Genomic DNA, 27,404 nt, shown 5'->3' with positions numbered 1-27,404 from the left:
TGAGCTTTACAGGTTTTGATAGTTCATAAAATGTAACTTACAGAATATGAAAATGTTAATGTTTACTTTATGGGGAGGGCAAATAATAGTATAAAACAGTTGGGAGATGATGGTTTGTAAAGTAAAGCATAGTGAAAAAGGAGGGAGAAAGAACCAGTTCCAGGAGGGATCATGAGTTAAATCTAATTGTTCTTCTTGAGGATACATTTCTGCAAATTCACCTAATGCAGTAGTGCAAGATAACCTGTGTTACAAGCTTGGTAAGCCAAGTGAAAGGATATCAGGAGCAAACAACCTGCTTTGATGTCTGAGTCAAGGCTCTAAGCTCTCTTTGGACGCTAGTGAAATGAATTCTCATGGTTTCATGTCTAAATTCCCATTAATTTAAAAATGAGAAGCTATTTATGAACTTCGAATAAATGCTCCTGCATTTTTACCAGTGATCAGGATCCAAGGCACATGCAAATTCCACAGCTGCAGGCAATCAAGGCACCACGATGCCAGCAGCAAACTTGTCTCCTTGCACATGTAAATCCATGTAGTGGCACTGAGTCACCAAATGCACCCACAGATTTACACAGTCACACTAATCAAGAGATACTGAAAAAATCCCCAACAAAGGCCAAAACCAGACTAAAACTTTATTCAGGAGAATTTTTACATGAGCAGTTGTAGAGTTGCAGACTCCAGGCTGCAGGCTCTGAGGGAGGGCACTCTCCTCCTTCTGGAGCCACCAGTCTGGAGCTGCTCTAGAGATGCAGCTTCCCATAAATCCATCCCTGGAAAGCAAGTACAGCTTTGCTAGCTTGGGAGTGGAACGCTTGAATTCCTGCTGCTAATGTTTTCAGTGAGCAAGCACAGTCATGGAACCTCGGAACCCTAGAATGATTTGGGTTGGAAGATGTGGGATTAAGGTATTTTCTGACTCAGAGATGGGGTAACTGAGAGGTGTTTTAAAAGCTTTTATTTTAATTATAATTCGCTCTATTACAATTAGAAACTAATTATATTCAATTATAATACATTAAAAGGTTTTTTTTTTTATTTATTAGTTTTTTGCTACACTATGTTGTAAATGCCTTAAAGTCAATTATTTAAAATTACTCTTTGTGGGTCTTACTACAATGTATCTTTCATGGTTCTTTTTCTCCAAAGTATCTAGTCTTATTTGTAAAGCTATATTTTTAAACATATTTCTAGTTCCATTTCCCTCTCAACAATGTCATAGGAAGAGACCCCGGAGCTCATCCTGGACACCTTCCCCCAGCCCAGGTGGCTCCAAGCCCTGTCCAGTCTGGCTGTGGACAGCAGCAGTGGCTGGGCAAAAAGGAGATTATCTGAGAGTGCAGACACTAAGCCAATGGAAAGTCTGCTCAGTTAGAAGCCTGAACAACAGGCTAATCAAGATGCAAAACAAGTTCATATAAATAGATCATTTAGTCACTCACAAGAGGTACAAGTACACCAATATACCTGTGGATCTGAAGTATTCAAAGAACAGTGACTTAGCAGTTACCTGTTCTCACAGACAACATTCCTAAAGCTCATTGGCACTGAAAGTATTGTAAGTTAGTAGTCTTTATTGCTTGAATTCAGCTGCATAATGTGCTGGGGTTTTGAGCAGCTGCAGGTGCTGGGAAAAATATTCACTTTAAATATTTTATTCATCTGGAATGAAACAACCTAAAAAATTAATAACAGACTTAGCACAGCCCTATCTGCTCAGGCAGATGGAATGAGAGGCATTTATAATGATAAGAGAACTCCTGAAGCACAACTGAACACACAGTACTGGAGACCTGGTGTCTAAGAACTTTATGGTCAGATTCCAGCAGCGAAACAAACTGGTTATCACAAAGATTCACCATTCAACCTGAAAGATGATGCAGAATTTAAGACAACTTCCAATTTTTAAGTTAGATTACTCACAGGAAACCTTCCTGTCCCTCCTTGCTGTCTTCTCCCAGAGCTTTATTCCACACATGAAGGCTCTCATAAAACTGGGAAATGAAGACATAATTCCCTTTGCCAGTCTCACTGTGGTATGCAAAACTACTGATGAAGTGAAAATTGTCTTCTACCTCTCTGTATCTCATTTTCATGCATTGCCCAACACCTTCAGTGCTGTGCTTCTGGGGCTTCTTCTCAGAAGCCGTGAATTTATTTTGCTTTCAGATACTTGTGCTTTCTTATGTGCTTTTACCTAAATGAGAATTCTTTAGGAACGCGCTTTAAGAGACTCTTTCTTTCCTCTCTCATCAAAGGTTAGCTCCAACTATTTCTAAATTTTGGCTTGTTAGTATTAACTGGAACTATTCCAATCCTTCACAAGCCTAAAAATCTTCATCCTAGCAAGCCTAAGAGGCAAAAAGCTTTGCTTTCTCTTGCAGAATTTGATTTGGAAATACGTGAGATGTAGATTATTCATATTTTACAGAGTCTTAGAACCAGAGAAGAGTTTGGGTTGGAAAGGACCTTTAAATGTCATCTAATCCAAATCCCTGCCATATAGTTTATAATATATAATAATATAATATAATGGCTTGTATCATGTAATGGCTTGCCAAATCATACAAAGAAACATTTTTGTGAGTGCTCTACCAATTCAAAAATCTCAGAGTTGACACTAATAATTTGAAAAGCTGCAAGACTGAAAGTTCTGTGGAGGCACAGCAGGTGACACCTGGAGTCAAGGCATTTCCCATGGGGTTACCAATAACCTGGAGCAGGAGGTGATGCTGCTGGACACTGGGACACCACAAAGCTCATCCCAGTAAAAGACAATTGCCTAATTCCAAGCTCACAGGGTTCCAAGGATGTTTCATTTAGACAGGTAACATTGAAAGCTTGCTTTCTGCTGCTGCCTGCCCTTTCTAGAACCATGACTGCCTCAAGTCCTTGTTTTACTGCTGATATTGTTTCATTAAACAAGAGGCTTCACCTTGAAGATTATTTGGAAAGAAGAATGGGAAAATAAATATTTAGGGTCCTATTCAACAGTGGGTTCTATATATAAAGTAGTTTATTTTGTTGCTGAAACCAAAGAGATTTTATTCACGATAGCAATCACTAATCATAACAGCAGGATGCTATTTGAAGATAAGCCCACATGCAAAAGCCAGAATGAGCTGTGACACATTTACAATAGCATTCACAAAAGGCATTCTGCTCTGTAATTCTGCCTGCTTTGTTGTAGAGCACACTCAATGACTTTTAAAATGGCATTTGACAGATTTCATGAAAATGTGTTCATCCCAGTACACAGTCCAACTCTATCAAAATAGCTGCACTTACACCTCCTGGGCAAATCAACCAAAGCACAGAGAAAGCAAGCTTCCTTTAGCAAAATGTTAAACTCCTTCATTGGGGTCTGAATGACAAGGTGTAGTCATTGAATAAGGTTGCAGAGATATTTGAATAAGTCTGAAGGACACAAAGCCATCACGTAAGAGTGTTATTACCTAAATGAAGTGCTATTTGCCAGAAAGCCCTGAATTTACAGGGTTGGGAACCAGGTGCTCCTGTATCATTAGATCAGCTCACCTGCTAAGGCAGAGGGAAGAGTGCTGCTGGCAGGTGCACGAGAAGCAATGCCCAGAGGATGTGTATTTGTGCACACAGAGATGCTGAGTTTGGGCAGGAGGCCAGACACAGGCAGAACAGAGACCAAAATCCTGCTCGGTTTGGAAGGAAAGCAGCTCCAAGGGCTTCCTGAAATAACAGACTGGGGCAAGCACTGATCTCTGCTCTGGGACAGGGACAGGACCCAGGGAACAGCTGGAGCTATGCCAGGATAGGCTCAGGCTGGAGATCAGGAAAAACTCCTTCCCTTCTTCCCCAGAGGGTGCTGGGCACTGCCCAGGCTGCCCAGGGAATGGACACAGCCCCGAGACTGCCAGGGCTCCAGGAACAACACTGCCAGGCATGCCCAGGGTGGGATTGTTGGAGTGTCTGTGCAGGGCCAGGTTGGACTGGGTGATCCTTGGGGATCCCTTCAGCTCAGGATGTGAATATAATTTTTATCTAAGTCACACATCTAAAGTTCACCAATATCAAACATTCCACAGTTAAACCCAGAACTGGGGCCTAGGGTAATTTCCAAATGTACAAACAGGCTGCCCTTCCCTGCCCTCCTCTGTTTAGGAGGGAAACTTCACTGCCCAGTGCTTTCTACAGCACCTACTCCTGTGATTCACTGCTGGCACAGGATTCCCCTAGGGAAATACTACTTTTAAAACACCTGATGTATTTCCACCCTGCTTTTACTGTGTTTCATGGAACAACAGTTTCTCTTATGTCAATTCTACTGCTTGGTAAGTCACTGCATGGAAGGTGTATTTACACCTGTACCCAGCTCTCCCAGCCCTGCAGGCTGGTCAGTCACCTGGGTCAAGGACATAAAGCACTTCAGACCTTTTCTGAACAGCAACTGAAAGCCAGGATAAAAGGAGAGAATATTATGAAGCAGAGGGAGTGATTTCCGCCATCACTGCTGAGAACATGAAGCTGTGACTTGCTAAGTCAGATAATGGAGTGAACACTAACAGGGTTCTGTGACCTTACAGCTCAGCACTGCTTTTTAACTTACTCATAATTCTGACATTTTGCACTGTCACTGTAACCCTAAATCTAAAAATCAGACAGAAGTGTGATCTGTACCTGTCTGCTTTCAGAAGCACATTCAGTAAAGCTGGAACTAAAATGAAATTGCTGTATCATGTCTTATGCCTAAGTTACATTCTGCCTGAACTACATTCTGCTCTCCCAGCACCCCCAAGACAGCTCTGAGCAAATTGTTAATAATTTAATGAAATCATTTGAGAGTGGTAGCAACTACTGTCTACTGCTTCAATTACCTCAATTCATTGATCTCTTCCTGCTGAAGGAGGTGGAATCTCACACCAGAGACGCAAAAAAAAAAAAAAAAAAAAATCACACAAAGGTCACATTTTTTGTAGTTGGGGAGGAATATGGAAACTGCAGCAATGGTGATGATAATCTGTGTAACACAGATTCTTAGAGCCCAGCCTGTCAGTGATGTCTTATGAAAGCAGCTTGCCCAGAACTAAGGAGTCAGGCACCAAAAAAACTCAGTAACAGCAACAAAACCCCCACAACACACTCCAGCTGACCTTTAAACATCTCCAGTAGACCAATATTTCTACAACACTATCAAAATAATCCTTCAGTTCAGCTGCTTATTTGGAATCCACTTCTGGCATTGCAAGGAGGATGTTTAGCCTTCAATGTTTGCGTACTTGCTGAAAATACTTCTTTGTTTGGCATTTTTATTAATTTTCCTTCCATGCAAGAACCAGCTGGCAGAGAGAATGCACCAGCTGGGGTCAGATGCTCAGGACAACAGAGTTCTTTCTTCTTCACAAGACATCCTTAATTGTGCTATAATCAAAGGCTACTTATTTCTACTGGCCAGTCTTAACCCAGCATGAAATGAAATATTAATCTAGCAAATGAACAAACCCCCAAATATCCACCAGGACATGGGCACAGCTTCAGATCCAAAGATGACTAGTGAGGCATGAGGAAAGAAAGTTTGGAAAGATAAAAATGCATAGGAGCAATGACAAAGTACTGTGGCCAAATCAGCTTTATTGGCTGTGTTTGGTGACTTGACCAACTGTGTGTGGCAGGAGAGTTCAGGAGCTGGTAAAGGCTGGATCATAATACTGAAACTCTAGGATTCTTAATATTCTTCTAAGGAGGGCTTTGACCCAGCTTCCACTAAAGACAGGCTAATTGGCTTTTATAGAAAAAGGTAATTGAAAACCTCTTCTATTATTTTCACAAAAAAAAAAAATTTAAAAAGCACTTTTGGTGAGTTAGTATTCAAGTAAGTTTAGCCTGTTCAATGGCCCGGTGCCTTCTTAGCAGCATTTTAGAGACGTAGTTTCTTTGTTATCTTTGTACATTTTGAAAAATAATTCTTTTGGTGCCTCTTCTATTTATGACTCACTCATAACAACACAAGTGATTCATGATGTCAAATTACAAGCTATTACTTTGGAAAATTATTTTTTCCCCTTCCTTTTGGATAAAATATGACAATTTTCACTATTTTGTTACTAAGGGCGGCTTCCTACTACTTAAGAGAGTCTCAGAACTTTATTTTCTAAGTAAAGCATATGACACAAAAGACAAATGCATCTCCCACCTCTTGTCTCTCTCACAGATGAATACATGTGAAATAGAACAATTATTTAAAACTAGTTCCAGAACTCCCAAGCTTGTTGATCAGTAAAGTGTATGTCAATCACCAGATTTTATCTAGACAATACTGCTTTTCTTTAAGATGGTCACTGTAAGCCATTAGCACATGCTGGCCTAAAATTGTTTACTAGGGCTGCCCTTGGCACAGGCAGCCTCGGGTTCTCCATTGCAGGGATTTCTGGTCTGACTCTCCAGTGAAGTTTTGTGGTGCTTTCCCACCCAAAGTGTGAAAGGATGTCCCTAGGTGGGAATTGGCTTGCTTGGAAATGAAATTTTAAAATGAACAAAAGGTCACAAAAGAGACCTTGGCATATCCATAAGCACAACAGCTTTAAATAAATTTATTTGGGCTAAATGCAAAAGTGAGGCCTGGGATAAAGCTGTGAACTGAGCAGAATGGGAACAGCACTTTAAAACACAACATGGCAAGTAAGAAGTGAGAAGGGAAGAATGAATGACTGGGTGAATACCAAACATGTACACAACGTCTGCTCCATGGAAAACAGCAACTGCAGCTCCCAGTCTGTTTGGGGATTATGGCAAAGCACTGAGAGGGAGGCAGCACACACAGCACAGCACCACCAGGCTGTGCTGAGGAGTGAAGAGGGTAGAAATGGCAGCAAATAATTTATTAACACACAGAGCTCTGGAGGAGGCCACCTGCAGAGGTGAACACAGCACCTGGGATAAAAACTGCTCTGGAGATGGAGAGGGCAAGAGGTGTGAGGAAAGATGTGGAAAGCAGCTTACTGGTGGTACAGCTACAGCTCAGTGCAACGGTGAGAAATATGAATCAAGGAGAAAAATTAGTTTCCCATTCTTGTAATAATTTTTCAAGCTTCAGGAAAAGGTCCTGGGAAACTGTGTGCCAAATTTATACAGAGAAGTTGTCTCATCGAAGTTAACAGATGAAAAGTGAACCCAGCTTTATTCAAACTAAAAATAAAGCAGATGCTTTTGAATTTTGCCAATAAAATAAATAAAAATTAGAATATTTAGTATCACCCAAAGAACTTACGTCAGATAGTCATCACTTATTAAATGCCTATTTTTACAGCTTAGAAATTGATGCATTTCCTACGAGAGCAGAGGGGCTGTGCTGTGGAGAACACAGGCTGGAGTTTAAGGGCAGCTATAACGTTGAACTTGAAACTGATACAAAGAAGAAACAGCTGAAAAGGGATGGTTTTAATCAAATCACCAATACTACACAGACTTAACACAGAATCATAAAGCTAAATACACAAACCATACCTCTAGTTGCCTTACCAGAAAAAAAAAAAAACATTTAAAAAAAGAGGAATTAACTGGAGAGCGTGTGCCTTGCCTGTTAACCAAACACCATCTGTCTCCAGGGCTGCTCCAAGGAGAGTTCCTTGGGGAGGATTGCAGCAATCCCTGGGACACAACGAGACACAGCCTAACACAGCTGTGTCTCCAACTGGGGAAACTGGGATGGGGAAACTCCCCAAGCTTCTTGGAGAGTCCTGTACTAAGAAATCACCAGAGGATGTTCATGAATGACCGACATGTGCTCATGAATGCCAGAATCAACAACCAAACATGGAAGGTAAGAATGCCTTTATCTGCAGGCCAAGGCTGGAGAACTTTAATCCTTCATATAAACTACAAAAGGCAGCTGACATGCTGCCAGGAAAACCTTCCCCTGAAGCAGCACACCATAATCTTGGCTGCCCATCAGAAAGAGCTCTTTGCTGAAAAGGTGTGTGCCATGATTCATTCATCATCTGCCTTGCTTTTTAAAGGGGATAGATGGAGAAATAAAGATTGGGCTGTGTTTGGGATGTTTTACTGGGGAGCAGATTGGCTTGAAGACCAGTATTAACCTAGCCTTGCTAACCTTAATCTGATTGAGTAATTCCTTGGGACACACTTGTTGATCAGCTGTTGGCAGGCAGGGATTTTCTGGATGCAGGAGTCAGCCTGGCACAGCTCAGACATTTCAACTCAGATAAGGCCTGGACTTTGGAAAAGACACATTCCCAGCAGCCCTTCTCCCTCTCAGGGGAGAAAACATTCAGGAACAAGCAGGAAGTGAACAGGGGGGAAAATCAGCATTAAATGCAAATCTCAGTTTATTAAAGTTAAAAAAAATTCTTTACATTGGCAGCAACCTGCTCAGAAAAACTTATATCCTCAAATCCCCCCAGCCTCAGGAATGGCCCCACAGGTCAGGTGAGCTCCTCAAGGCAAAAGCCTGGTTGTTGCTTGCAGGAGGTTGGCTCCTGAGCCATACCAGCTCCCTACTTCATACTTTTTTTTTTTCCTTGCCAGGAGACTGCAACTACTTGCCTAAAGAAATGAAACAAACAGCAAGCATTTGCCAAAGTACTCCCACCACTTGGAGCAGTTTGTTTTTCAGAACATTCAGTGCCAGATTGCTGAATGGGAAAGAGAAACAACAGGAGAGCAAAATCTCTCCTTTAATCATTTCTGAAGAGTTTATCACAGGAGCTCTGAGATATTCACAGCCCATTGGTTTCTTGCTGAATGCAAGTGGAAAAAAGATCACATCTTTCTTTTAAAACCCAAATGAACAAAATGGGAAGTTTGAACAAACCTAGAAAATGAACAGCTGCTTCTAGAGTCATCACTGATTTCAGCAGGAATTGGAGATGCTTAGTGAAAACTGGAAGAAATCTCTGACAACAAATACTAGTGGAAGAATTGTCAAAATATTTAAAAACATTACATTGCCAATAGAGACAAAATTAAGATTGGAAAATCATGATTGCAAACACTGAGGGGCTGTAGGAAGTGAAGTTCAAACAACAGCCCAATGCTAAATTCTAAACAGCCAAACCACAAAAAAAATCATCAACAGCAACATAAAGGAATCTTTAAAAGCTTTATTAAATAATACAGATTTAAATAATATAGTCCAGTGCTTGACTCTGAACAGCCATACCACAAGAAAATTCAAAATAAAGGAGTCTTTAAAAGCTTTAATACAGATTCAAATTATTATCTACATCCCAACTGACCTTTTTTAATAGTAGTAACACTTAAGGCACAATTTCTGCAAAACTAGCCAGTAAGTTAAACAAGACTCAATACAATTATGTGTAACAATCTTTTTGTTTTTAACACTGTGTGAAACCAAAACTCTATGTCACGCACTGGGTTTACATTCCATTCATCTATTTGCCTGCATAGTTCTGCACACAAAGTATTTTGTTATTTCACTTTCCTTATGGTCCTTAGGAAAGTTCAGACAGCCAGAATATTATTCACAGTTAAAACTGGGATGCTTGTTATATGTAAACAAAACCCTTATCTCATAGCTGCAAAACCCTGCTTACAAATAAAAGTGACTGGGATGTGATTATATCCTCAAAATAAAGGATTCCTACCAGAAGAAAGCTGCACTTAGAAGGCACATGCTTTCACACTCCCAGTTCAGAAAAGTGCTTGCAGTACCAAGGAATACTGCAGTTGTACCCAAAGGAACTCACACTAAGTTCTGGGTTTTTTTTTTTTTCCTTTTCTAATCGTTGTTGTAAAAAAAAAACTTCTAAATTATTCACAGTTGTTCCAGCATTCCTCATGCTAAACCAGCATATTGTGCTGGTGAATCCCAGTGTAAGGCTAAACATAAGAACACTTATCAGTGCAATACATTCCTGAGCTTTTGGAACGCAAAATAAAAACCAGTTCTTCGAAATATACAATCCTTCAAACTTTTGGCTCATATTTCACCTGGTTTTCTAATTTACCCCTTTTTAAAAAAGTTCATTAGAAAGAAATATAATTTTTATAAAAAGTAAATAAAAAACTGTTATCGCTCTAACTTAGATATAACTTCTAGTTGCTTGAAGAGTGCAAGAAAGCCAAACTAGCATAAACACTGCTTTTAGTGCAGGCAGCAAAAAACAACAGATAAAACAAGCTTTTGAGAATTGAAGCACTGACATAAAAAAAATAAACTCAAAGAGCCCTAAATAGTAAAAAAAAATAAATAAATTAAGGACCTAGCTATATTCCAGAGCAAACCTGAATTACATCCTGACTGCTGAAGTTGCTGAGCTTGCTAAGGCACTGAGTTGCACATTTATTTTTATCTGCCACAAGGAGAAGCCGTGCTGCCTCTACCGAGGAGCGGAACCTGTGCTCCAGAGCATGACTGAGGGTCTGGTCTGCCTGTTCGAGGCCTGGGAGCTGAAGGAATGTGCAGGTGACCCAATGGAACCTGAAACATGGGAAAGAGAAAACAACAATCAGGCTTGGGAATGATGGGAGAAGGAACAAACAACTGCTCGTGATCATCTGCTGAACACTGGCAATGAACCTGATGATCCATTCCAAGGGAAATCATCCCTTTAGCTCAGGGCCTCTTGAAAAGGCACCCTGCAAGTATCAAAAGTTTGTGGGTCTTCTTGTTCAGGACTTAGGTCTGAGGGGGGCACAATACATTTCTCCTCAGCAAGTGATGTTCACTTGAATTTGCCTTATTTTATCTGAAGCATCAGGCACTTGTGTTTACAACCAGGCCTGCAGGTCACTGTAACTTAAACACATCTGTAAGAATGTGAATTATTTTTCATTGCCACTCTTGATTACAGACCTTCCTACATTCAATTCCAGTGCAATGGCCAGACTAATCAATTAATTCACTTCTAACTGGGTGACAGCTGCTTACTGTTAGGGGTGTGCTGAAGACTTGTCCTTGGGTGGAATACTGGCTGATTGTGCTGTTTATTCGGTGAGAAAAATGCATGGTAGGCTGCAAGACAATTGAAAAACAAACTAAAATAACTTCGTATGGCAATCATTCCTTTTTATCTTACAGCTAACACACCATAAGGAAGCTATGGAAAAAAAATTCTTGTGCCATCTTTCCCTCTCTTACCTATGATCATAACAGCTGTCCCTGCTAAGAGTGCAAAAAGCGTGAAGATCATCACCTGGTAAGACTCAACAAACTGCTGGAAGAGACTGGATTCATCTGCAGAATTGATTAAGAGGAGGCAATATTGAGTTAAAAGGAGCATCTTCTCCAATCTGCTTTAAGAGTTAACCTTATAAACATCAGAGAAGCTAAAGGTTTCTGCTGGCATACAGAGTGCAGAGCTAAACTTACATCTCATGGGTGCAGTGGTTCTGTCAGCCAGGTAGATCACTGTCACTGGGATGGTGATGGACTGGTCTGTCATGGGACTGGAGACAGTCAGAGTGGTGGACAGGGAGCCCTGGCTGGGAACTCTGGGATCAGCCAGGCTCACAGTGTACACCACGTAACTGGGCAGCCCATAGGACTTCTCCTTCTCCAGCACCTTCACTGCAGGGGACTCACATTTCACCTGCACAGAGAACATCCAACCTGGAACAGACTGTTGGGACAGCACAGCACAGCTCCCTCTTCCAGGCCAGGTGCCAACAATGGGTGATTCCAGAGAAAAACTCAGCAATTCACCCCTCCAGAGGGTCAGGTGTACCCTTACAGTGACACCTGCAGCATTTCCCCCTGCCTATTGCCAAGGGTGCCCCCTCTCACCTGCCCCTTCCACAGTTCTGGGTAACCCCACACAGCCAAAACCCACAGACCCTCAATGGGCTGTGTGAGCTATGGGCAGTCAGTCACACTTGGGCAAGACTTCCCCTGCCACAGGGGTAAAGCAGGTTTTTGCTTCCTGACCCATGAGCGGGTTCACATATGCCAGGCTGTATGCCCAGGTGAGCCTGACACCTGTACGACCCCAAAACCCGAGGGCCAGGCTGGATGGGCCCCTGAGCAACCCAGCGAGTGAGCGGCATCCCACGGCAATGCATTGGAACAGGATGAGCTTTAGGGTCCCTGCCAACCCAAAGCATTCTGGGATCCTGTGAAAAGTGAAAACTGTGGAAGAATCAGTCATCGTTTGTTCTCAGGAACAAATCTTGACACGGTAAAGATGGCAGGGAGTGCCTTGCATTGGAAAGCTGCATGTGACAGCTCAGAATGCTTTCAGCTGTGCTGAGATACTCCCTGGGAATGCACTCACCTCCAGGCTATCCAGGATTTCACTGGCACCGAAGATTTTCAGCACGGAGCTCACGTCCTGGTTGCTGAGCAGCATCTCAGCCTGGTCAGCGTAGAACCAGCGGCTGAAGGGCACCTCAGCACCCTGCTGCTGCCCGGCCGCGGCGCTGCCCCGCACCGCCGCCGCCACCCGCAGCGTGGCCTTGCTCCTGCTCAGGTGCTTCAGCTGCTTGTCAGTGAGGCTGTACATTCTGATGGAGCACGTGTAGTGTCCTGCAGGAACAAGACAGCTTGGGCTATCAGCTGCTCTCCTTTAAGGGCTTTTCTCCATGTAAGATTGCTGGGACACCTTCAGAGAAAAGCTCAAAAAGGCATTAAAGCTCATCCAGCAGTGATGAGGAGTGCACAGATGGACAGGGACAGTGTGTCTGTGGAGTCAAACATCACAATCCCAGCACTACAACTATAGAATTACTCCTTGTCCCAAACTGAACATCATGAAAAAAACCACTATGCTGGTAACTTCCAATCACATTTTATTCTAATATGCCATTGAGACTCAGTTCCACTTTGAACATAACACACTAATACTGAAAAGCTTTACTGAAAACAAGACTGAAAATCCTATTTCATATTCTTTTCAACTAGTGTTAAAATTTAAGCCACCTACCATCACCATCATCAAGTCTGTGAAGATGTAGTTTATTTATAAAAGCTCCTTTAAAAGTTATATATTCACTATGTTTCTAGTCTCGTATGGGACCAATTAATCTGTTTTTAGCAGTAAAGGTAGTAAAAACTTCCCAGAGAATGGAAGATAAAAAGCATCAGTAACAAGGAGAACTTGCCAGGTGCATGTTTTCCCCTTATTTTCTTCCCCTACCTAAGTAACAGAGGCACATGCAGGGCAGAATAGGAGTTTACACAACAGGTGCAGGGATGAATCTAACATAATTAATGTTCTTTAAGTAAAGTCCATGGTGGTTTCATGCTGTTCTAAATCAAGCTACACTTTCAAAACATTAACACATTTTGTAGACTTGACAAATTTATTTCCACCTCCACAGTGTCTGGCAATTTCCCCCCTTTTAAGACCCAGTTCATGATGTTTTGGGGGTACATTCTACTTTTGGAATACTTGTCACCTGAGTACTCCTTTGCTTCTTTTACTTCCTACAAAAACTCTGCAAAACATGAAGTGGGCTACCACTTCTGACTTCTGGCTTTCTCTGAAAACCAACAAAAGATTTTGTCACAGGCAGAAAACCCACTGAAACAAGAAGTGTCCATGTGAGCAACTCACTGCGGCCTGAGCTCCTACACAGCAAAGCCCAGAGGCTTCAGAAGGAAAGAGAGGAGGTTTACATTGGATGTTAACAAGAAATCCTTCCCTGGGAGGGTGGGGAGGCCCGGGCACAGGGTGCCCAGAGCAGCTGGGGCTGCCCCTGGATCCCTGGCAGTGCCCAAGGCCAGGCTGAGTGGGGCTTGGAGCAGCCTGGGACAGTGGAAGGTGTCCCTGCCATGGCAGGGGTAGGACTGGATGGGCTTTAAGATCCCTTCAACCCAACCCATGATGCTGGGATTCTGTGGAATCTGCTGGACCAAAGAGCTTGTGTTTGCCTGCAGCGTGGCATCTTGTCATATCTTACCTGAAACTGCATCAAATCCAGGTTCTGCCACAAAAATATCCTGTGCTGGGAAGTCAAAGGCATCACTGTTGAATTCGAGACGGCAACTGATAATGGACTGGGGTTGTAACTCAGCAATGGCTTCAGTCTGAGCAGGTGAACACTCCCCTAGGGGGAAGGAAACAATTAATCTCTAATTAAATACAAAATAAAATTGTAGCTAATTAAGTCGAATTAATTAAAAGCAAAATCATGGCTTGTAGCATTGAGGTATTCTACCAACTTCTGAAATAGTTTCACAAGGTTATGAGGATCTTAAAATCATTGGAAATCACAGACAGCTGCCTTTGCTCAGGGTCTAATCCCAAGAAGACAGCAATGAAAACTTCATGTGTCGTGGGATTTTTTTGACAGGAATAATTTATTTACAGGAAAGAATAAGCTGCAGAGAATCTTCTGCTCAGATGTCACTTGAATAACTTATATGGTCCTGGGAGCCTTGAGTTAGATTTTAATATCTGGTGAAATGATCTTTTGGTAGGCTAATAACTTACATATGGCAAAATAAAATACCATTGGAAGAAATGCTGATTGTTAAGCTAGAAGCTAAAAGGATCTATAACCACACAAAATACAGCACATGAAATGGAGGACATAATATGATGCTTAATGTTTATATTGATTCTAACTGGTGATAAGTTCTGTAAAAGATTTAAGCATGGTAACTAAGTAAGAAAATGTAACAACTCCAAGAAAGCAATTGCAATTAAAATACAAGCAATTAGGTGATTGCCCATTAACTGTTGTTCATATGATTAAAAATGGTACCTCTATTGAAATCTACTGATTTTGTTACTTGTGAAATATTAACAGTGCTCCAGAACACTTTCCAAATTCTGTCCCATGGCTCCTAGAGCTCCCGGGACTCTAGAAAGGCATTTGAGGTTCCTGGGGATCTTGTTACCTTTAAACAACAAACAAAAACCTCATAACACAAACCAAAGCATCATGAATCCATAAACAATAAACCATCAGCATAAATATTTTTTAATCATACCTTTCAAATTTTTGTTTGCTTCCCCAATTGAAACTATGACTTTTGAAGCTGCCACTCCCTGCAAGCTTGCCTTCACACCACTGACGTGCATTGCTGTGGTCCTCAGAGGTGCATTAATCAAGATCTGAAAACAGGATGAAGCACAATGTTACCAAAAACTGTTTCAACAAATAAAAATGAAGGCAAAACCAGACTGGACTGGTTGTGAAAGACTCCACGAGGTGATGTTTTTCTTTGAAATCCCACATTTCTCTAATATTAGAAACTGCCTTTCCAAGCAATTTAAGCTAGCAAAAACATTTTGTCTTCCTACCCAACCCCCAGAAGTTAATATGCATAAAGCTTTATGTCTAAATTTAATTTAAAAAGAATGTCTAGTGCTTATGCTGGCTGATGCAGTGAATTGTGTCAACAGTACGATTGCATAGAGATAAACAAAATAATGGAATACTTCTGATCAGTGATGCATGGCACAACACTTGAGCAACTTCTAGCTGGCATCTGCAGTGAAGTTTCATTCATAATAGCAGCCATACTCAAACTGGTTAGCACCTGGAAGCAACTTAGCCAACAAAGGAATCAAAATGTACAATATAAGAACAGTAAAGGTGAAAAATCAAAACGGCTATGCTACATTTTCCTCCTTAGAAAAGATGTTTTAAAAAAACATGATGTTTTTTGCCACATAACCAAATACTTCCCAACCATCTGCATTTCTAGAAGAAAATTTCTAAATATTTATAACAAAAAAAATCCACAGAATACAGTTTGGTGAGGTCCAAACTAATCTCAGCAGTAACAGAACAGTGCCTCACCTCTCTGTAGGTTTTCAGTAACCCAGGGATCTCATAATAAACAGTGACCACCCCAGAGTCCCTTGCCAGGGCCACGCCAGTCTTGGAATGCACGAGAAGAAGAGCACTTGAGGAGGAGCTCCACACGCCTGGCAGGCCTGGAAAACACCACGGGGGCACTGCTCACACCCTGCTGCCAACTGCAGCATTTCCTGGGCACTGGTGTCTGAGAGTGCCACTGCCAGGCAGGGCACACACCCCCCAGTGCCCAGGAACCACTCTGGTGTCTGAGAGTGCCACTGCCAGGCAGGGCACACACCCCCCAGTGCCCAGGAACCACTCTGGTGTCTGAGAGTGCCACTGCCCAGCAGTTATTCTGACACAAGCCCATTAATACCAACAATCAAACACAGTGAGTGAAGGCAGGCCTGACTCTGCAGGAGTCCCTCAGAACCAAGCCTTCCCAGCTACTGAAATAGAAATGTCTGAAGTGTGATGCTCAGGAATTCAATACAAGAGACATATTGCACTGTGCAATTAAAATTAGAGGAGTTGATCAAACCTATTTTTACCATTAACAAGAAGAATGACATTTGATTCTGAACAAACACGGTAAATTACACATTAATTCTGCTGAGACTGGTGTCCCACGGAATAGCCACTCACCTTCCTGGGCTGTCAGCAAGGTCCTCAGGCACAGGACATCCCCCACCACCACGTCTGGGAGCTCTGGGAAGATGGCATGTTGCACAGGCAGTGGGATGTAGTCTGCAGTGCCACTGCTCTCTGCATCCCACACCCTGAGCAGGGTCAGCCCCACGTTCACAGTCCTGATCACAAAGGTGTTGTTGGTGGCTCCCTTGGCGATCTGCACGAAGTCGTCTCTGCACACAAACACAAGTGCTGCTGCATGAGGGAAGGCCTGGGAATGGAACTGTCTCTCCAACAGGAGAGGTATCAAACTCTTCAGCTGGCTGACTGCTTGTTTTCAGGAACAGTCATCTGATGAAGTCCAGCAAAGTAAGGAAATTATAAAAATTAGTGAGGTGCCACTGAGGCAAATTACAGCTCTCAGTTCACAACTATGCTGAGGAAATACCAAGATCACGATTATGCATGAAAACTACTTCTTAATTGTGAGAATTGTAGAGCTTTAGAATGACATCATTTGCCTCTTTTTCCTTTTCTCAAGGGAGTTAGGAAGCCAAGAAATTTGAACACCAATATGCAACTTCCCAGACATAACGCCACTGGAAGGCCAGTTCTGGTATTTACCCACATTCAGCAAGGTGCTCTGCAGAAAACAAACCATGTTTCAGTAACCGCACTAGTGGTATTTTACTGAAGACCACAGGAGGCTGCTTCACAACATTTATGCTGTGAGGCAGAGACCAAAGCCTTTTGAGGCTTGTCTCTGCTGTGGGAAGGTTGCAGAAGCCTATCTGAGGAGACAGCCCCTGATCCAGAATGTTCCCCACTTACATAAGCCCTCAGTGACTCAGTGGAACACGGCACCGGGAGAGGCAGATGCTGAGGGATCAGCTGTTTCTCTGGGCCACTGCTGCGTGCAGGGGATGATTCAGAGTCACTTGGAGCAGAGCACAACTCCTGCAGGCCCCACTGGGACCATGCTTATCTGAGCAGCTTTCCATGGCTAGGGAATATTGATTGCTAACTGCAACTCTCCTTCCTGCCACTGCCTCTGAAGGCCGCAGAGACAAAACCCTTGCTTTGCTAATCCCAGCCCAAGCTGCATGTTCACTTGGTATCTCTGGAACCATCTTTGTTTTATGTGTGTCTGGCCTTTTCTTGCTCTGTGTAATTACCACCTGTGACAGATACCCACCTGTTGGTGGCAAAGTTGAGCACAGCATTGTGTGAATGGAAAGTATCTCCAGAGTTATCGTGGAAATGGACTGTAAATGTCAGTGTCACACCCAGGGGCAGGGCCTGCAGTGCCTCTTTGTTCTGGGTCAACAGAACAGGCCTCATGGAGATCCTGAGGTAGGAGATGGGGCAGACCTGGAAAAACATCAGCAGTGAGAAGGAAAGTTAAATTGCTTTTTACGATGCCCCTATAAAATAATAGGAAAGAGTTCTTTTTATGTAAATATCCAGAGCTGCCTTTATGAGCCATTTGCATTTTGCCATATGCCGGGACTAACACATGAAGCTGCTGTTATCAGTATCTCCCTTTCAGGTTAAAAGGGGCCTCTGACACTGTCTAGTCCAGCCCCCCTCTCAAGCTGGGTCACCCAGGGCCAGCTGGCCAGGACCATGTGCAGGCAGCTCTCGGGCATATCCTCAGACGGAGACTCCACAGCCTCCCAAACTCTGTGTTCAACAGCCACCCCTGTAAAAAGTGCTGTCCCATGTTCAGACAGTGTTTCCTGTGTGTTCCCCTTGCCCTGTCATGGCTCTGTCTGCTTTGTACCCTCACAGCTGATATTTCTTAGCCCCTTTTTTCTAGTACCACTGGGAACTGAAACAAGAAATAATCACATAGAAACATACATCTCACACACAGAGAACACATTACTATCCTATCAATTCAAACAGTTAAGATTCCTGGATATGCAAGAGAAGAAGTGGCCCCATGACCTCTCTCCTAATAATTCCTGAAATAAAAGGTGCAATTCATCGCCCAGGTATTAGAAGGGTAACTCGCAATGTATGTGTGAGTAAGGGGATGGGATGGTCACTGCTGCCCAGCTCCCCTGCAGCAGCTGAGAAAGCCAAGCTGTTCCAGGCAGAGCTGGGAGCTGACAAACCCTGAGGGCTCAGCAGGCTGAGCTTGGTTCCCTCAGTGCCTCTCCTCAGCCAAGACAGAAGTTGGGAACTGCTCTGAACTCCTCAGGAGAGTCTGCTCCATTAACCGTATGTGCACAGCCCCACATTTCTGCAGTACCACTCCAGTCAAGAAAGGCTTTCTGAAGACAAAGACTTGACAACCTATTATTCTGGTGTTTAAATTGCGTATTACTATTCTTGATTAACTTACCTAGGTTAACCAGCAAAATTACCTGATAAAAATAAATATTATCTGCTATTTTTGTTACAACTGTTGGAAAATAAGTAATGGACAGAGGAAGCAAAACTCCTCAAATATATTGAGAAAACTATTTTAAAAGAAGGCCTCAAGCTTATCTTGTAGAAAAATCCCTTTATTTTCCTGACCCAAGAGGCTCAGCTAAAATGTAAAACTCTGCAATCTGAAAATGTACATGTCAGAACTTAAAAAGGAAAGGACAAATTTGGCCTCAAGCAAAATACATCTTTGGTGAATCTGAAAAAAACCAAAAAAGTGGCTATAACATCAGTATATCCCAGTGTCTGCTCCAAGGACTGGTTTCATCAGTTAAAATCTCTGTGCACACAGATCTCTGCCCAACAAGCTGTGATTACAAGCCAAGAAAAACCCCTCTTCCCTGAAAGATTATCAAGCTTGCTTTACTTTAAAATCTCAGCAACTGTCCCACAAGGGATAACTGCTAAATTTAATATTGATGAAAATAGCCTTTTACTGTTAAAGTATCTCAGGTTTTGATGTATTTTTTTTAATTCAAGAAAAAATAAAATAAAATACTGAGTGCAGCAGGTCCAGGAAAGTGCTGAGCTTGGTCCCACACTAAGCTCACTGTCACGCCTTCTTCCCCCACCTTCCCCACCTTATGTAAGAGCCCTTCTTTGACCAAGTTCAAGGTCTAAGTGTTAGGTGATGCTGCTGCAGCAGTTTGGTTCTTAATTGTGTACACTTGTAAACAGACAACACCAGACCTTATGAAAGAAGGACAAAGTGAAGGAGAGAGCCTTAGAATGACACAATAGATTCAAGCTCATCTCCAGCTCTGTCACAAGTTTTCTGACATGACCTTCAGCAAAACCTCTCAAGCTCTCTCAGCTCTTCAGCCATAAAATGAATTGTGTTACCTCATGAGGTTAAAAATATCATTTCCATAAAGGCACTACAGTTGTAGTAAGTACAGGAAAACAAATGAGCTATACAAGGTGCTGAACTGAAAAGGGTCCTACTACAGAGAGCTCTGTATCACCATCCTGGGTACAGGACAAACTCACATGGGGGGATCTGACTTCAGTCCCACTGAGTGCATTTGAGCCACCCCAAACTCATCAGTCATCTTTCACTTGCCAAAGGGAAGAAGCAAGGTCATCACTAACAGAGCTGGAGAAGAATTTGGGAAATTCCAAAATTCAGATTAAAAAAATCCACCAAGCCACTTCACAGTGATTACAGGAATTAAACTTAGAAATAACTTAAAGCACTCAATTGCACATTTTTCTCCTTTAGCTGGGACAGAGGGAAGATGCTGACAGTAAAAAGGGATAGGAGGAAAGGGAGCAGTGGGTATCTCAAGGCTCATGCTGCCAGATGCAGGAAGTTCTTGACTCAAGGATTTTTTGAACAGAGATGATGGGCTTACATTCCCTGGTGTCCCACAGTTCAAAGCTCAGAACTGTTAATTCCTACACTGCTCATTTTTCAGAAGTGAAGTTCAAGAAGTGCAGCCAACAATCCCTGTTGGAGTAGTGAAGATGTCATTGAGGAAAGTGCAAAGGAAGGGAGCTGACAGTACCTTAACAGCAGCTATGATGGTCTGGTTGATGCCAAACAACTCTTGTGAAATCACTTCAATGGTTGAGGATCCAATCACAGACCCAGAGACAAGGAATCCTCTCTCATCGATTTTCACTACAGGGACTTTGTCTGGCCCATCCAGGACACGGTAACTTAGGGAGGCCACGCGGTCCCTGAAACAAAACAGAAAGTAAGGAACCCCTTAAATGTGTAAAACCGTATTTAGGGTCTCCAATACAAACCATTCTGTGATTCCATGAAACTTAGGGTTCCCTCCCCCTAAAATGCAAATGCCTCTAAAGCTTTGCCCTCAGTGTGTGTCCTACTGTCTCTGTCTGACCAGTATTATGCTGGGAAAACTACATTTCAAGCCTGGTATGAGTCTAAAATGTCAGTCTTTGAAAACAGATTATGTAAAAAGAATTTCTCATTTGGAAATGACATTTTAATCTGAAAATCCAGCCATAACCTCTGTGCGCGAAATACACAGAATTATATCCCACAAAGCCTCAATCACCCATCAAAACCTCTACAGGAAGCAGGCAGCAGGTTACTGCTTTAACTGGCTCAGCTGCTTTTAAAAAAAGGATCTGAAAGTTCCCAATATTGAATGAATTTTACAGCTACAATCTAATACAAGATTTGACAAAGCCTGAGAGAACAGTAAGATACCATGAACCAACAGGTAAACTGTGTATTAAATGGCTGAACAGTGCTACTGAGAGACTGAAACAGCTCCCTTAAACACAGCTGTCCTACAGTTTGGATACAGGGGTGACACAAGCCACAGTATGGAAACTGAGCACTGACCTGTTGGTCCGAAGTTTAATAAAGGAATTTGGTGACATGAGGATCTGCTCTGCTTCTGCCTCTGGAGTGACTAGATGAAGTTTTTCAAATACCTGGAAAGTAAGAGGCATTTTGGCCCACTGTTGTGTGCAGACAGTAATTTACTTTATTTGTTTAATCTTCAAAAAAAAACAAACAAACAAAACTAAACAGAGCTGTAACGTTCTTTCTTCTCTTGTATAATATATGTGGCAAAATAAGACAACTGAACATGAATATTTGAGACTGGGAGAGTCAGTACCTTCTGCAAGTTATTCTGAGAATATTTATTTCCAGGGCTATGGCTAAACTGGCTTGTAGTAAGTTCAGGAATTTTCTTCAGCATGAAAACAGAAGATTTCTCAAGGGAAAAGGTGTTGGGAACCCCATATTCACATGAGTTACTTTAGACTCCCCTTACCCCCATGAGCCCATGAACTGCATGAGCCCCAGTGAGGAATATTATACAAACAAGAGTAAGGGCTCAAAGATGAACCAAAGCTGGAGCTACTCCTGCATTTCAAATTCCTGATTTCAAATACAGACTTCACTCCAGTTCTGAAGGAGATAGCTCAACATGAACAACTGTGGAGAAAATCGTCCTACCTGAATCTGAATCTCGTCAGAAAGTTCTCTTGACACATTGAAGGACTGGCTGGCTGCATCATCAAGGACCTTCACTCTAACTCTGAGGCCCGTTCTTCCTTTCAGTCTGCCATAAACTTCAACTGCAAAGTTGTAATTTGCAGGCAGATGAAAAGCAGCCTTGGACAGGAGAAAGAGATAAAAGTTTGACTCACGGAAAGCGCAGACATTGGCACCGAGGTGCTGACAACTGATACTGGGTTTTGAGGCAGTGGAGGCAGCAATATTCCCTGCATTGCCCTGATGTGACTGTTTCTTTTACCCAAGCTGCACACACATGCACTACACACACACACACACACTTTACCTCACTGTGCCTAGTCCTAACATCCAGAGTGTCCTTCGTGGTTACAGACCAGTGGAATGTTAAAAATGGTACTGCACTGCCGAAGGAGAATGGAGTCTGAGCGCTGGTTATGCCCATGACATAAACTGGCATCTGGAAAGAGAGAAACCAGCCTGCTTAGGTAATGCCAGCATGCAAACCAAACACCTGCCCACAGCAAAGAAAATTAAAATTCTCTCTGATTAAGAGATGGGGTCTCTCATGAAGAAAATGGTTCCTCCCAAAGCTGCAGTGCTGTCACCAGATGACGTGACAGCAATGAGCACAAGCTGCAGTTCCAACATGTGAAGGTGACAAAAGCCAATCCCAAACCAACTCACCTGAGTACCAGCTTTCATTCGTGTGATGGGTGCCCGAATTCTCACAGCTGTCAGCTGTACCACCTCAACTTCCACATTGTCCTGGGAAGGAGGAAGGGAAGACACTCTAAGCACTTGTCAAACAGAAACCAGACTTGACTTTCAGGGTCTACAGCCACTATTTTGCCATTATCTAATCACTGTTGCTCTGTCATTTGCATGACTTGTCAGAGGAAATACAGACGGTCAAATCCAGTACAAATTTACAAGCATTTAAAAATGCCCCCTAAATTACTGATGGCATGAATGATAGAGCTGAGAGGCGAGAGACAGCAGCAGACAAGATCACAGGAGACCCCAGCAGAAGAGGGATGAAGAAACCCAGGGGTAAAGGAAGACATAGAGAGGAGTTAGAATGAAATGAGGATTATAGAGCACCAAATGGGACAACTGAGAATAAAAGGATGATGTTTGACTCTGGTATCTCTTCTTCATATATCTAGGCATTCCCGATAGATTTTATTCCTGCTATATACTGAGGAGGAAAGGTCAGATCTGGACCTCACCAGGCAGCAGATTGACCTTTAAGTTCACTTTGCTGCTGTCACACTATTAGGGCAGACTGCTGCCCATACATTAAAAAGCACAGATTTCTTGATTTTTTTTTTTTATTTACTTTGTGTCTTCTTGGACTCTGCTGACACCTGTCAAGCAGCAGAGCTTTGTGGCTCACAGCAGCTGTGCTGCCCTGAGCTCAAAAGAAGTCATAAGGTCTGGCCCAAGTTCTGTTGTTCTGAGTCTCATGCAAGTCCCAGGGACTTGTGCTCCCTTGCAGGCCTGCCCACCTCCCTCACACTCAGCTGCAGGAAAATCTAAGGACACAGATTCTGAGGGAATGTCAGGAATTCACTGCTTGCACCTCACAGATGGGTTCAGACCACAACAAGGGATGACAGTGCTCTATACAGACTGCTGCAGCTTAGTAGACAATGTGTGTTTTTTTCAGCAACAGCTGCCAACTGGATCATCCTGACCTAAGAGGGAATGCAGACCAAGACAACCTTCTGCTGTGCTGGAAAGGCTTCTTTAGATGGGCTTTTCTAGATGCACTAACCAATCCTGAAGACTCCAATCCATAAAGCCTCCCTGGTTATCTGTGAGACTCTGATTTAAGGCACAGCAAGATTTACCTACCTGTTCAAAGTACTATCTGTGCCAATACCTGTGTAAGTTCACATGCCGGGGAGAAGGAACTCTGAGTTTTCATCTTCAGGAAACCAGAGAAGTGCACAAGGTAACACTGCTCACGCAGAAAGACTCTGTGCCCTCTTTCAGAGCCAAAGCCATGAGTCAGAGAGCCCCTTTCAGCCCCCAACAGCACCACAAACATTACCTGGGACACTGCCACAAGCTTCTCTGTCTCTGCATCAAGAGCCTGCAGCACTCCTGTCACCACCCCGCTGCCAATGGCCACTCCTCTGACCAGCCCAGAGCTTTTCACTGCTGCAATGTGCTCGTTGTCAATGGAGAAAATGATGTTGGAGAGAGGCTGGGGGCCTCCTTCAGCACTGATCTGTCAGAACAGCACACAGAACAGCTAATGAACCCTTCAGATAGTTCTTCTAGTCACCACTACAGGACACACCCTCCCTGCTCAGCACCACAGTGACTGCAGTGCTGCCTGCACCTTCCAGGATAGCTCCATGACTATTCCTCCAGGTCCTAGCAGGATGTCAGCCTGGGAAACGTGTGAGCTGAGCACAGAAGTGGATGCTGTGCCTCACAGAGTGTCACAGGCTAATGCCACCTCCACTCCAGAAAGTTTCAGCAAACTTTACCTCTCCTCAGCATCCTGGTGTAGAGCTCTGCTCTGTGTTTCAGTGTGAACAACAAGCCCACTATGCCTAATTTCATGGAGCTGACAGATTTACTCATGCTGTGCTGGTATTTAACACCAGAAAAGCTGACACTCAATTGACAAAAGCAAATACAAATCCTTTGATCCAGCAATAGAGCAAAACAGAAGCTGGCTCAAGAATGACACTGTTCTTGTTCACAGGACTATTCATCACAGAAACATAATGGGTTGGGTTGGGTTGGGAAGGACCTCAAAACTCATCTTTGTTCCATGGGCAGGGACACCCTCCACTATCCCAGCGTGCTCCAAGCCCTGTCCAGCCTGGCCTTGGACACTTCCAGGGATCCAGGGGCAGCCACAGCCGCTCTGGGCACCCTGTGCCAGGGCCTCCCCACCCTCACAGGGAACAATTCTTTCCCAATATCCCATGTGACCCTGCCCTGTGTTGGGCTGAAGCCACTCCCTGTGTCCTGTCACTCCAGGCCCTTGCCCAAAGTCCCTCTCCACCAATCCTGTCAGTCCATTCAGTGTGAATGCAGATAAATGTCAAGTTGAGTATCTACTGCTGAAAATCCAGTTATGAAGATTCATTTTACAACAGAAATTACAAAGTAAAGAAAATATGTAAGAAGATGCCTCACCTGAATCATGGCCCCAATAATTAGGGTCACTTTCCTTGGTAGTAGTCTAAATGGGGGAAAGACCTAAAAACAGAAATATGAATACCTGTGTTCAGGATCCCTCAGTCAGATATATTATACCACAAAACAGTACAAGTGTACAACTGAGTCATTACTTGCTTAATCACAGTAAACTGAGCATGCAGAAACTTAACTCATCATCTGCAGTTAAACAACACTGAAATCTGACTGGCATTAGGTCAGCTTCCAGACAGAGTGAATTTTATGGCAAACTGATTACTATACTGTAACCATAATTTATGTATTCCTGTTCCATTGTAGCACAGACTTTCTTTATGCATGTATCTTATCTGAAATTATTTACTTCAATTTGCTGTGGAGCAGAGTTGATTCTCTGTCCTCTTCTGTCAGCCACAGTTGCCATCAGACTCGTCTGCCCAATGGTCATCCCATGCACCAGGAAAGCAGCAGTGTGGTCATCCAGAGCCTCCCTCAGGGGGCTGCAAAGAAATCCATTAAAGAGATAATAAATTACTGTGTAAATTACAAATAGCAAAGCAAAGGACTCATTTAGTGACCAGCAGTTTTATCACAAGGCTAAGTGACTGTATGAAGCAAAGTTAAGGAAATTATCACATATTTACACATGATTGTTCTTTGCAAACTGTGCTTTACTGAAACATTAAATACTTGAAGTGAAAATGAAACAAGTAAAAGACACAGTGAGTTTGATAACATCAGATGTGCCATCACACAGCACTCTTCACCTGACACTCTTTGCCAAGTCACTGCTTCCAAGATGCACAAAGCTTCATCAGTCATCACACTGGAGGAATGCAGTCTCATTCGTCAGCCAGCAACATTCAAGCTGTTAATATGGGCAATTTCCCTCACAAACAATAATTTTTTACCTTTTAACAGGTAATTAAGGCTTCACAAAAATAAAATAAATAGAATCTCAGCCGTTGTGTATTACCATGCCTTTAACCTAATACCTTTATTCATTTTTTGCCAATTCTTATTCACAGATTAATTTCAAAAATCCATTAACTTACACTAGTGAGACAAGCTGAGATGCTGCTCTGAGACTGAGATCCATGATAGGGAAGTATTTCGCCAAAAAAGGTTTCTTTGAGTCATCCAGAACTCTGACATAAGCCTTAACTGTTTTTCCAATCTCCACCTGAAACAGATATATCCAGTCATTCTGCATTCAAACCACTCTTATTTATTAGCATAAACATTTTCATTTTATTTTGTATTACACTTGCAGTAGGGTAGTGGAGATAGAGCCCCAAGGTTAGAGTACCACTGATTTTAAAGACTAATCCCTGCCAGCTAGAGTTAGTGTCAGATGAAATGAATGAACTCAGGTCCTTCAGCTGGCAAGGGCATAATTAAAACATCCAGAAATATCAACACTTCTTTTGTTTAAGGCGCACCCAAGCTGGCAAGAGCAATGAGCTGGACTTTTTTCTGCTCAGTTTTAAAACCTGACATATGGAAAATGACCCTGGGGCAAAACCTACTCCTAAAAGAATTGCTCACATGCACTTTAAACAGGAGGAAATGTAAATGAGCATGTCCATATAAATTATGGATTAATATTGCTGTGTAAATGCAAAGGCTGAGATTGCTGCCACACAGAACATCAACAGATACCTGATACTCTGAGACACTTATAACCTAAAGGGATAAATTTGGGAGGGAGAAACGGAGACACAGGGAGGTTGTAGTTGTTTCTCTGTTGTAGCATCTTGTCCGTGTCTGATCTCTGTGTTCAGGAGCAGCACAGGGAGTCAGGGCAGGCTGGATCAGCTCCTAATGCTGCTTCCAAGGCACTGACCTTGTCAACAACTCGCACGTACAATTCCTGGATATCAGATACATGAATTTCAGCTTCAGCTGGGGCAGGGAAAGCCAGACACAGGTCATGAATCATTACAGTCACTGACCCTGGGAACAGAGGCTGCACCTGCAATGCCGAAAGAAAACTGCATTATAGCACTTCTTTTGTCTGTTGTTCACAGGATAAAATTTGTATCACTTTCAGGGCAGAAGCAGTTGGATGCAGAAATCTCCAAGCTTACACATGGAGAATTCTTCCACCAAAATAAAAATCAAGCTGTAAAACATATGTAAGAAGTACCATGCTACTGAGCTACTGCAAACAGCCCCCAGGCACCAAGTGAATTAACAGCTCTTCATCTGGATCAGTCTGGCATCCTGTTACTTTCCCACCACCAGGAGAAAAAACACACAAATCATTTAGAGCAACAAAACTTTTCTTAGTAGAGTGAAAACCAAAGTGATGAGGAAAAAAAAAAAAAAGCATTGGTATTGCTTCCTGTAAGATTTGTACTCTACTGTCACTTCTTTTCATCTGAGCAGCCAACACCTGGTAGTAGATCCTGGCAAATAAGAGGACAATTGACAGATCAGGTGTTTCTTTAATAAAACTGTTATTACCTTAATTTTAAAGAAAGAGAATGTTACACTTAAC

General features: G+C 42.7%; 1 protein-coding gene across 1 annotated transcript in view; it reads right to left on the bottom strand.

Annotated features, from left to right (window-relative positions):
- Nucleotides 1-9,078: 9,078 nt before the first annotated feature.
- The window catches only part of NUP210 (nucleoporin 210), a 50,593-nt gene continuing 32,267 nt past the window's right edge, over nt 9,079-27,404 (bottom strand). The window contains exons 21-40 of the mRNA XM_068201457.1: nt 26,748-26,876; nt 25,957-26,084; nt 25,266-25,401; nt 24,902-24,964; nt 23,796-23,975; nt 22,424-22,504; nt 22,065-22,196; nt 21,719-21,877; nt 21,095-21,186; nt 20,283-20,457; nt 17,534-17,709; nt 16,354-16,571; nt 15,709-15,845; nt 14,894-15,017; nt 13,858-14,004; nt 12,231-12,481; nt 11,330-11,549; nt 11,099-11,194; nt 10,889-10,972; nt 9,079-10,438 (exon numbers count right to left, since the gene is read on the bottom strand). Coding sequence (XP_068057558.1) covers nt 10,338-10,438; nt 10,889-10,972; nt 11,099-11,194; nt 11,330-11,549; nt 12,231-12,481; nt 13,858-14,004; nt 14,894-15,017; nt 15,709-15,845; nt 16,354-16,571; nt 17,534-17,709; nt 20,283-20,457; nt 21,095-21,186; nt 21,719-21,877; nt 22,065-22,196; nt 22,424-22,504; nt 23,796-23,975; nt 24,902-24,964; nt 25,266-25,401; nt 25,957-26,084; nt 26,748-26,876 — 2,829 coding nt within the window. The 3' untranslated portion in view covers nt 9,079-10,337. The remainder of the gene's footprint in view (nt 10,439-10,888; nt 10,973-11,098; nt 11,195-11,329; nt 11,550-12,230; nt 12,482-13,857; nt 14,005-14,893; nt 15,018-15,708; nt 15,846-16,353; nt 16,572-17,533; nt 17,710-20,282; nt 20,458-21,094; nt 21,187-21,718; nt 21,878-22,064; nt 22,197-22,423; nt 22,505-23,795; nt 23,976-24,901; nt 24,965-25,265; nt 25,402-25,956; nt 26,085-26,747; nt 26,877-27,404) is intronic.

The sequence above is a fragment of the Anomalospiza imberbis genome, chromosome 11 (assembly GCF_031753505.1).
Source record: "Anomalospiza imberbis isolate Cuckoo-Finch-1a 21T00152 chromosome 11, ASM3175350v1, whole genome shotgun sequence".
Taxonomy (NCBI): Eukaryota; Metazoa; Chordata; class Aves; order Passeriformes; family Viduidae; genus Anomalospiza; species Anomalospiza imberbis.
This window is presented reverse-complemented; position numbering and strand designations above follow the sequence as displayed.